The 12,064-nt window shown below is 37.4% G+C and overlaps 1 protein-coding gene across 4 annotated transcripts in view; it reads left to right on the forward strand.

Moving 5' to 3' along the window:
- The window catches only part of Erc2 (ELKS/RAB6-interacting/CAST family member 2), a 789,311-nt gene that overhangs the window by 447,080 nt on the left and 330,167 nt on the right, over positions 1–12,064 (forward strand). For all 4 annotated transcript variants that reach the window (XM_042679900.1, XM_042679903.1, XM_042679901.1 and 1 more), the window contains 2 exons: positions 8,602–8,742; positions 10,451–10,591. In XM_042679900.1, coding sequence (XP_042535834.1) covers positions 8,602–8,742; positions 10,451–10,591 — 282 coding nt within the window. The remainder of the gene's footprint in view (positions 1–8,601; positions 8,743–10,450; positions 10,592–12,064) is intronic.

Genomic DNA, 12,064 nt, shown 5'->3' on the forward strand with positions numbered 1-12,064 from the left:
TGTGATTCTTTGCCATTTTTATCTCTTCTTCTGAGAAGTCTCTCTTTATTTTCCTTGCCCATTTCATGACTGGTTTGTTAGATTGTGAGGGGTTAGTTTCTTGAGTTCCCTGTATATAATGGATATTAGACCCTTGTCTGATATTTTGATGGTAAATATTTTTTTCCAGTTAGTTGGCAGTCTTTCTAGTTTGGTTGCTATTTCTTTGTCTGTGCAGAAACTTTTTATTTTAAGGTAGTCCCATTTGTTCAGTCTCTTGTCAATTTGTTGTGACCCTGGAACTCTGTTCAGGAAGTTCCTGCCTGTGCCTATAAGTTCAAGTGTCTCTCCTACTCTGTCCTGCAGTAATTTCAGAGTATCAGATTTGATGTTAAGGTCTTTAATCCATTTTGAGTTGATGTTAGTGCATGGTGATAGGCTAGGATCCACTTTCAGTTTTCTGCATGTGAACACCCAGCAGTTTTCCCAGCACCAATAGTTGAAGAGGTTATGATTCTTCTACTGTACATCTTTGGCTCCTTTGTCAAATATCAACTGACTGTACTTATGTGGCTTTATTTCTGGGTCCTTTAGTCTGTTCCATTGGTCTTCAGGTTTCTTTTTATGCCAGTACCAAGCTGACTTTGTTATTATGGCTCTATAGTAGAGCTTGAAATCTGGTATCGTGATCCCTCCTGCATTGTTTCATTTGCCTAGAATTGCTTTGGCTATTCTAGGTCTTTTGTTGTTCCATATAAACTTTTGGACTGTTTTCTCTATTTCAGTAAAGTACGTCATTGGGATTTTAATGGGAATTGCATTGAATGTGCATATCAATTTTGGCAGTATAGTCATTTTCACTAGGTTAATTCTGCCTATCCAGGAACATGGGAGATCTTTCCATTTCCTGGTATCCTCTATGATTCCTTTTATAGGCTTTTATCATTTTCATGAAATAGACCCTTTACATCTTTGGTTAGGTTAATTCCTAGATACTTTATTTTTTTGAGGTTATTGTGAATGGGGTTGTGTCCTTGATTTCCCTTTCTGCTTGTACATTGTTGGTGTATAGAAAGCCGACTGATTTTTGTGGGTTAACTTTGTATCCTGCTACTTTGCCAAAATGGTTTATAAGCTCTAAGAATTTGGGAATTGAGCCTTTGGGATCGTTAAGGTATAAAATCATGTCATCTGCAAAAAGAGATAGTTTAACTTCTTCCTCCCCTATGTGGATCCCTTTAATGTCTTTTTCTTGCCTTATTGCTCTGGCTAAGGATTCCAGAACTATTGAATAGGAATGGAGAGAGTGGGCATCCTTGCCTTGTTCCTGTTTTTAGGGGAATTGATTATAGTTTTTCCACATTAAGTATAATATTGGCTGTTGGTCTGTCATATAAGGCTTTTGTTGTTTTAAGGAATGTTCCCTCTATTCCATTTTTTCCATAGCTTTTAGCATGAATGAATGTTGTTTTTTATCAAAAGCCTTTTCCGCATCAGTGGAGATAATCACGTGGTTCTTGACCTTGGCTCTGTTGATGTGATGATTACATTTAATTGACTTACGTATGATAAACCATCCCTGCATCTCTGGGGTGAAGCCTACTTGGTCAAAATGTATGATTTTTTTTATATGTTTCTGGATTCTGTGTTGACCTCCAAGTTTTATTCACTTCTGCAACTACCTTGACAGTGAATTATTCAATGTTTTGATCTGTAGTCTCAGGGATATGACATCCCATCTGGCCCAGGATGAGGACTTAACTGAATAGAAGGACCAGGTTTGGAACAAAAATGAGGGAAATGGTTTTGGTGAGATGCAGTTGGGAATGCTGGTGACAGTACAAGTTGAAAAGTAGATGATTTGCTTCAAAGTGTTTGAAAAATGGTGATGCTCATGACAAAATAACTCTGCGGGTCCATTTGGTCTCTGAGCACTTCAATTTCAGACCTATTGGCATCTATGCTTTAGCTTTTCACCATAGTGAAGAATATCAGCAAATACAAAGCACTTTAGAGAGATTCCTAAAATGGTGCCCAAATTAGAATGCTAGTATATTTGAGGGGCACAGATTAAACCACTGAACAGGAACTGTCAAGGCTGTCTATCATAGAGTAGTTAATAGAAGATTTTTAAGATTTTAATGTTTATTCTAATGGACATCAATCATTTATAATATCCAGGTAATCTTAACACTTAAGAAACCTCTTTATTCTGAATCTATTCCTTTGCTGTGAATTTTAGGAACCTTTGATATTTAACTATGCTAGAGGTTCTGATGTATTGGAATATCACACTCTGACAAAATAAATTCTAAATTCATTCTCCCCCCCCCCTTTTTTTTTGTTTGGTCGTGGGGCTTGAACTCTGGGCTTGGGCGCTGTCCCTGCACTCTTCAGCTCAATGCGAGCACTCTACTGCTTGAGCCACAGCACCACTTCCGGTTTTCGAGTGGTTTATTGGAGATAAGAGTCTCATGGACTTTCCTGCCTGGGCTGGCTTTGAACTGCGATCCTCAGATCTCAGCCTCCTGAGTAGCTAGGATTACAGGCATGAGCCACCGGTGCTCGGCCTCTTCCCCCCCTTTTAAATGTTATACATGTGTTTAACAACATGAAATTGCCCTCCCAGTAATGAAAACTTTGGATAAGTGCAGCATCACTCTGTATTTTTAGGCCTGGATGAGGTGAATGAATCAGTTGTGGCACATGCTGACTTCTCAAAGGAGCACTCATGGAAGCCGCCACCAGTATTCTAAGCTAGCCTTGGATGAGCTTTTGTGCTTCCCTTAGACTACCTATCTTTGGAGTAGAACATGGGACAAGAGACAGAATAGGACTAAAACCTCAATCCTGTGCCTACAACAGTATCACAATTACATTTAAATTTAAATGCCTTTGTCCCTCACAAATTCCACTTTATTTCACATTTAATTGAAAGCATTGTCTGGAAAAAAGCATAGCATGAGAAATGAAATGAGTAGTAAAATTTTGTGAATTCATAAGTCATTGTCCGCTGTCCTTTTATATCTGAACATAGTGGTTCCCTTCTTGGTGAATACAAAGCCTAAAACAAGCACACCCAAGAAGTAAAAGAATGAAGAACATTTTATTACCTGCAGCAGATAAAAAGAGCACTAGAGTTATTTGCAGAGCAATGCCATACTCCAGCAAAGAAAGTATGGAGATATCATTGGGGAGATTACACACATTTATATAGGATAGCACTTTATGATGGGTACATAACTGAGTATCTTCAGTGTAAGGGTTACAGTTCCATAAGTAAAAGGTGGCATACATATTTTGGGGCATATTTAAGACCACTCAAGATCTTGGAGCACATATTGAAAAAGTGAAAACTACATATAAGAACATTTTGGACCATGCCCAAGTTGCACGATGAACTTAGACAGGAATGCTTCTGGGCATACCCAGTTTTCCCTTTGAAGTTCTAGATGTAAAAAAGGAGCTCAGCATGGAAGGACATGCCAGTAATCCCATCCTGGTAGTCAGGAAACTAAACAGGAGGATCCTAAGTGTGAAACAGGCTATCCTGGACTATATCATAAAAAAAACAGGCCACTGAAATAAACAAATAAAACCCTCAAAATAACAACAAAATACCAAAAAACACCCCAAAATCCCAACCCTACTCCATCGCCCCAAGTCAGACACTAGAATCCTACTATTTGAAAGAATGAGATTGAGAGGAAGCATCATGGTTCTAGATCAGCTTAGACATGCATAGGATCCCTCCTCCCGACCAGTAGCTGGGCATGGTGGTACACACCTCTCATTCAGCTATGATGTGCACCATAAAGTAGTTAGTTCATGGTCCAGGTGTATGCTTGGGCCAGAAAGGGGAAATATCTAAAAAATAATCAGCACAAAAAAAGGGCTAAAGGTATAGCCCAATACCTGCCCTTGGTTCAAACTTGAGTACTGCCAAAAAGCCAAAAAGAAACAAAAATGGAAGACAAAAGAGAGGAGGACAATTTGAAGGTATATTAGCGTAGGAATTGGCCCCTAGTGTTGCTTGTGTCACTTTGTTGGCTAATGTTTTATGGGATAGATAAACATATCAGAATCTCTACCCTGTTACCCTGGGGTTAGGTATCCTAGGAAATGTTCTTCCTTTTAATTTCTAAGAGCATATAAAACATGATATTTCTTTTTTTTTTTAATTTAATTTAATTTTATTTGTGAACATACTGTACAGAGGGGTTACAATTACATGGGCAGGATAATGCGTACATTTCTTACCAAGCATTGCAGCCTCCTCCTTTGTTTACCCTTTACCTCCCTTCCCAGTCTCCCCGCTCCCCCCCCCCCAATCCCAATCCTCCCCCCCCAATCCCAATCCTTCCCCCCTTTTCCCTCCCCCCCCCCACCTCCTGCACCGACGTTGTAAAGCTCATTTTGGACATGACAACTTGTACTTCTCATTGTTGCAACAGGTCCACCTGTATCCTTAACAACTGGTTTTTCCCCATCTCCTCCACAAGTTATACTGACATCAAATATAGTGAAAGCAGGGGTTATACTGTGGGGGAGGGACATACAAAGCAACAAAGAGATAATCTTATAAATGCATGAAACACATGCATGAAAGAAAAAAAACATTAAAATACATATCTAAGGGTTCATTTTCCTGACATCACATTATCTGACCTTTTCCACTTGACTCATACATATACTAGATATTGCAAATAAGGGAAACCATGGGACCTATGTTTCTTTGGGCCTGGCTTACTTCACTTAATATAATTTTTTCTAAGTAAAACATGATATTTCTTACTGAGTTAAAATTGTGTATGGGAGCCAGGTGAGGTAACTCTGTGAGGGACTGCTTGCTTAACATGCAAGAAGCCTTGGGTTAAGCTCCACCATGGCCTAAAAGGAAGACTAAATATGACTTAGCTTTGAGGCTGACACAGAGGAGCTCAAAAGAGCCAGTACCCAGTATTTATAACATTGTTTTGCCTGGGCTTTTCTGTAGCCGCCTCACAGATAAGAAGTTGAGAGACCAGACAGTAGAGCCAGAGGCAACTGTAATGCAGTTCCCAACCAGTGATAGCGCACAAATTGATTAGACCTCTGTAGTGTCAGATGAACAAACAAGGAACACTTGCCAATGCAAGTAAGACTAAAATAAGAACACATTGCTGAAATTTCTGCAAATTAGCTTTTAAGCAAGTAGATCATGGCATATTAGGGACTTTTAATGCATGTTTTTGACATCTGGCCCTACATAAGTGCAGTTAAATTAGGTTTGTGATTGACAAGGAAATATTTTGTAGTACTTAATCACTAGTAACTTTAAAAAGAATTATAGGGCCGAATGCTGGTGACTCATGTCTGTACTCCTAGCTACTCAGGAGGTTGAGATCTGAGGATCATGGTTTGAAGCGATCCTAGTCTGGAAAGTCTGTGAGATTCTTGTCTCCAATTAACCACCAAAAAACCAGAAGTGGTGTTGTTGGTCAAGCCTTGAGCAAGAAGAGTTCAGGGATAGCACCCAGGCCCAGAGTTCAAACCCATAACCAACCAAAATAAATCACTATAGTACATGTTGATTTTTTTTTTTTTTTGGAGGACGTGGGGTGGGCTGAGTCAATAATGCCCAGTCAGTAGTGTCTAAAGCTTCAGCAAATGGGCATATTTTCCTAATGATTTACAACTTCTGGATGCTAGCATATGTGCTTAATTTTATCTCACTTGCTTTAAAGCCATAGTGATTCACAATTTAAGTTCTCCTTCTTCCATCAGCCTCTTTATATGCTTATTGTATGCCAGGTAATTTGTCAGGCTATGGGTTAAAAAGAATCATAGAGCTGGGCACCGGTGGCTCATGCCTATAATCCTAGCTACTCAGGTGGCTGAGATCTGATGATTGCAGTTCAAAGCCAGCCTGGACAGGAAAGTTCATGAGACTCTTATGTACAATAAGCCACCAGAAAACCAGAAGTGAAGTGACTGTGCCCAGGCCCAGAGTTTAAGCCCCATGACCAAAACAAAATAAAACAAAACAAAAAACAACATAGAATTCCAGGGCTGTTTTCTGGATGGCAGTCTTTGAGGAGATGTTTAGTGAAATCATATGAAGGAGGCCTAGTAGAAAAAATATCAGGTGATGTGGTCAGATAGGATTATGGAAAGTTTCTAAACAGTGAGATGACACGATCATTTGGGAGCTTTAGAAATATGACTCCAACATCTATGTGGTGTAAGAAACAGAATAGAGAGGGCCTGGTCGCCACCTGACCAGCTGTACTATAAGCAGAAGGTAACAGAAAGGACTGAAATGGTTAAAACCACAAGAGACCTCCTATGTACTGTGACTATTCTTTTATAGATCACCTAGCATCCACTCTTGATTGTCACAAACAGGGTAAAAGAAATCTGTACCTGGATTCAAATAGGAACAAATACACCCAATTAAGAGACTCATTTCTTCTATATCAACCCCTTGTTACAATACTCTACTTCTTTTAGAATGATTTTAAATAATTGCTTTTTTTTTTGCTCTTCAATAGCATTAGATACCTAAATTGTTATCATTGGAGTAGTATAATTCCTTCCTCAAGGGATCGTAAGTCACAAGCAAAGTGTTCAGAATAACTTCTTTCCTGATTAAACACTGTTTTATAGTTGTCTTATGTATCTGGCATTGTCTTGAACTGTGTATGTACACGAATATTGAAGTTAATATTAGGATCCTTAAGAAAGTTGTTGTAACAATTCTTTTTGTCTCTCTCTATTTTTTGTCTGGTGCTGAAGTTTGAACGCAGAACCTTAAGTATGTTAGTCATACACTTGAATACTAAGCTACACATCTCCAGCCCATGTACCAACACTTTTTCATGTGACCATGCAAAAAGAAGCTCACAAAAGTATTGAATCATTTGATATCAGTTTCAGGATCTTAACTCAAGTTTCACCAAGATGTTTCCCTTCCCCCAAAGGCTCTTACTTAGATTTCAGCCAGAAACCATAGTTTTAGAAAACATGTCTACCAGAGTAGTGTTTTTGTTAATGTTAACGACAGATAGATCCTCTTATCTCCTTGAATTGTTCCTGTCATATGCTTGTGACAATGTGGTCTTAGGAGCATAGCTAAGTGTCAGAGGCCCTGGGTCACCTTGTATTGAAACTGGAGTTTTAGACCCTAGACATGTCATGTCCAGCTACTTGCACCTATTCCAAGGTTAGAGAAAGGAGATTTATTAACATGAACGGATACATGATGACAGTACTTTAGTTCATCTTCAGTTATCTTTTGGGTGCAAACATGAGCTATCTATTTAAATAGGCTAGAAACTGGAAGTAGGGACAGAGATATATACTGCATAATTATTAAACATTTCTGGTCATGGGTGTGTTTCAGTGGTCAGAGGTGGCAGCAGGTGGTCTGATAGTACATTGTCTCAGAATTGATCCTTGTGGAGTATCATCTCAGTTACTGTTATTTGAGGTTCCAGAGAAGTTGTTGCTTTCATCACTTGAAAGGAGCAGTCAGGTCCCCATGAGATATCACTCCTGCTCCAGGCATAGTAGGATCAGAATAGGTAATTGCCCTCATTGCGGAGGATGTCTATTCTACCCTAAGGCTCTGTTGTTCCTTGTCCTAAAGATTTTTATCAATTCTCTCTTTCTGGAAGTGACTGTGAAATGAATGTCTTAGAACAAAGGACATAGATAAAAAATAGTGGCTGGGTTAACAAACTTTTCTTCTGGTTTTTTTTTTGTTTGTTTGTTAATTACTGGACCCAAGTAAGGGGTCAGTGCTTTTCAGCCATAGAAGCCTTTTGCATCTGCTACAGGATCAGTTAGCTGTCCTCTGAGCTCTGGGTGGGCTTACCTCTACACTGTCACCAGTCATTATGATTATGCGCTAGAGATTATGATGAAGACTGATTAAGAACATTATACAACCCAGCACAGAGTAAGCCCTCAATTCAAGAAAGCTTTGAATTTTTCTCAAACTAAACCAGAGTCCAGGAGTATCTGTTGATTGTCAAGAAGCTACTGATAAAAATACAAAAGGAAATATCACCAGATACATTGAGAAACAACACCAAAAGCAACACATACACATACATATACAGTAGACTTATTCTGTATATTGCCTTAAATTTTTATGAGTCTAGTCCTAAGTCCTGGAGAATTGGGTCTTACTTCTCACCCCTGTATAGTCTGAAGATTCTTCAGAAACTAAAGAATGCTTTTTGATGCCAAGTAAGGAGGCAAAACAAAGAGGGCTGAGTCAAAAATCAGTTCTATGTTTTTTCCTTGCATATGCAAGGCTTCAACAAGTGTGATGTCTTCCTGCCTGAACCTCCCTCCTCTAGAATGGCTCTAAGAGTTTCCCACTTTCCACCATAAATTAAGTATGGCCACAGAATTTTAATTCTGTAATGCTAAAATGTATAAGCAATTCAAAAGTTGTATTGATTGCCTTTCATATCTGCTCATATTGTAGATCTTTTTTCTATTCACCCAATTTTCCGTTTCTTGTATTGATTCCTATGTGAATTTTTAAGATATTTTTATCTCTTATTTTCTCTTATTTTGACTTACATGTACTGATGAATTCTCCCCACTTCTTTGATGGTTGCCTCACAGGAGAGAATAATCGAGCGCTTGAAAGAACAGCGGGAGAGAGATGATCGGGAAAGACTAGAAGAAATAGAATCCTTCCGAAAAGAGAACAAAGACCTGAAGGAGAAGGTCAATGCTCTACAAGCTGAACTGACAGAGAAAGAGGTGAGTTTGGAAAAACAAATGAACTGACTCGATAGTCTCACAAACCCATATTCCTTGTAGCTGGAAGAGAGTAGAGACTTAGTTGGAAAACTTAGGGAATTTAGGACTTTTGTGTGAATACTTAAGGAACTGAGTAACCTTTCTCGTGGAAAAATTGCTTTTGTTCAAAGGAAAATGTTCCTATAATGTCCTTCATTGATGATGCCTATGGATATCTTCTTTGTTCTGCTAGCTGTGTATACAGTCTGCTTCATGAAACTCTTCCTTGTGACTCACCATATTTGTGGTGTTAAAAGGAGACATAATTTTTTCAGAGTCCCATGATCCTTTGCTCGAGGAGCATAACAACTCCACTTGATTGGGAGTCTGTCAGGTGTTAATATTTGTGTTGGGTCCTTTCTCACAAATAGATCACCTAATATCCTTAGCTTGGATATTGTGACACCATGTTCAACACAAAAGATGTAGGTTAAATGTGTCACTTCTTGTGCAATATTTTTATATTACAGTAAATAATTTAAAAGTGTTCTCATGCAATAGCAAACAAATGTAGAAAGTAGATGCCACCTGTGTTTTTACAAGACAATATACCTATAAGACTTTAATTGATTAAAGATTTAGAAGGGGACGTTTTGACTCATAACACCCTTGTCCATTCTCCAAGTGATACCTATAACATTTTCACGAGGAAACATAGGTAGATCTGTGAGCCAATAGGCAAAAGGCAGTCATAAGCATTCTTTTATCCAGTCTCTACAACTTTGATACATGTACAACTGGTCCCTTCACACTTTGTCTAATAAAAGTGTCCATCTTCTTTAGCATTTTTCAGACCCTTTGCCTTGCTGGATTGTCCCAGTGCACTGTGTTCTCTTTCTCAGATCTATAGGATAAAAATGAAATGTACCCACTGACTTCAGGAGTAACTAGAACATTTTCATCACATGTTGTTAGCTATTTCATAATTGAGAATGAACATTACCTATTTAGAGTAATCCAAAGATATGTAAATATTTCTTAATTTTTAGAATTCTAACAATACAATCAACCTCTTAGTTTCTAGATATGGTTGATAACTGGACTGATAGAAGTAAGTCATATTTGAGTTAGGGAGATCCATTCTATTTGTCGAGCATGGATGGAACATAGGAGTACTTTACTCTAAAATACTTTTATCTTGATTCTCCATAAAATGTTTGTAAAACTGGTAATAATTTATCTGTCACAGAAATGGAATTAATGAAAATTTAATAAAATATTTCTTTTACTTTTATTTTTAAATTATTTTTATTATAAAGATACTGTTTCCCTTTATGGGTAAAGCATTCAATTTGGTATTTTCTTTCATATTTGTCTATATGAATTAGCAGCAATAAATATAAGCAGAAGGTTTCAGGTGTTGGTTTTGTCATGACATGTAAAGACTACTGCTGGACATAAATCAAGACTTTCAGAAGTGAAAAGTGCTTTGACTGACCATAGCATTTACTCACATTTGATTCTACAACAATTAGATCCTCTTCTGTTCTGTAAGCTGGCCAACTTTAATTTCCTGGCCAGAAATAACTATTGTTACCTTAGTAAGACTGTATTTACCTTTTCTGTGTAATAGATACCTTATTGCTATGTATGAAATTAATGTATTCAGATTGAAGACATTGCTAGAGAAATTGCAGTGTTTTACTTACCAGCATTATTTTTCTTTCAGTCTAGTTTAATTGACCTCAAAGAACATGCATCTTCATTAGCCTCTGCAGGGCTGAAAAGAGACTCCAAATTAAAGTCTCTAGAAATAGCCATTGAACAAAAGAAAGAGGAATGTAGTAAATTGGAAGCACAGTTAAAAAAGGTAAGTGAAGTCTTAGAAAAAAATCTACACTCATTTTAAGATGACTTTGTAAAATGGGAAAGGAAAAGACATTTTTTTCAAAGGAAAGAAATTCCTTATCTTTTTCTGTCTGCTGATAAAAGAATTAATTAAACACTCTTAACATTATTCCTAAGAAATCTGTACCAAATCTGTCTATGAACCTAAAAGATTATCTTAGGTTTCCTGTCTAAAGAAAACTTGAAAAATAAAAAATAGTAGCAGAGGTAAAAAATATAAAATCCAGCCATTATTCTCTGGGCAAATCTCAACTATCAAAAGAGATGATGAATGGAAATGTTTGTAATAAAGCAAAGAGTCCAGGTGGTCCCACTATACTTAGATAAAATTTTACTACTTTCAGGAAAAGATCACCTTTTATATTAGAAACATGCGAAAGTTTGTCTTCAGACATTAAATTTCTAGAAACTCACCAAAGTAGTCAAATCCCTGGCATATTTGTAATATGACTGTTTATAGAACCCAAAACAATCTTACTATCTAAGGAAGCTTATTATATAAAAGAAAGCTTTGGAAAAGAAACAAGACCTTTACATTGTGGCATTCACATGTTTTCTCTGATCAAAACATTTTGTGGAGTGCATTTTCAGTCATGCATTGTTCCTTTGACTTTTTCCCTATGTTGTTTGGTTCGTCTGCCCTCATTGTTCACATAAAACTCATAACATTATGAGTTTAAGCATTTTGTTCCCCTTTGATAACTTACAAATGTATTCAAAAGTGATAAGAATCTAAACATTCAAATTAAGATATAACTTGAATATGTATAACTCAAAACAACTTGAATGGGGATTTATTAGTCAGAATAATGAAAATAAATGACATGGAAAGTCAAGGATATGAAGAAATCACATCCTATAGAGAAATTATTCTGGATATTTAAATATTTAATATTCTACTTTGTATGATGTGCTATGTAACTGAACTATGACTACACGGGATGTTAGGAAATTATAATGAGAAATTTCACATGAAGAAAGTTTTACTATGGAAAAAGATAAACATATAGAATAAAGCTCTTTATAAAAATGGAAAAAAATGTATATTAAGTCCATTTCACAGCCCACTCACTATATTCTCTTATTTCAAGAAGGACTATTAGGGGCTGGGAAAGTGGCTCAGTGGTAGAGCACTTGCCTTGCATGCCTGAGGCCCTGGGTTCAATTCCTCAGCACCACATAAGCAAAAAGAAAAAAACAGGAAGTGGCGCTGTGGCTGAAGTGGTAGCGCGCTAGCCTTGAGCTGAAGAGCTGAGGGACAGCGCCCAGGCCCAGAGTTCAGGCCCCACGACCGGGCACCCCCCCCTCAAAAAAACAGAAGGATTATTAGCAGTATATGAAAGAGCTGTCCATTTGATGTTTAAATGGAGATTGACTTAGCCAAATATTCATTGGGGTATGAAATATATTTTTGACACATTTAAATGAGTTCTAA

The sequence above is a fragment of the Dipodomys spectabilis genome, unplaced genomic scaffold (assembly GCF_019054845.1).
Source record: "Dipodomys spectabilis isolate Male_0828 unplaced genomic scaffold, ASM1905484v1 ptg000054l, whole genome shotgun sequence".
Taxonomy (NCBI): domain Eukaryota; kingdom Metazoa; phylum Chordata; class Mammalia; order Rodentia; family Heteromyidae; genus Dipodomys; species Dipodomys spectabilis.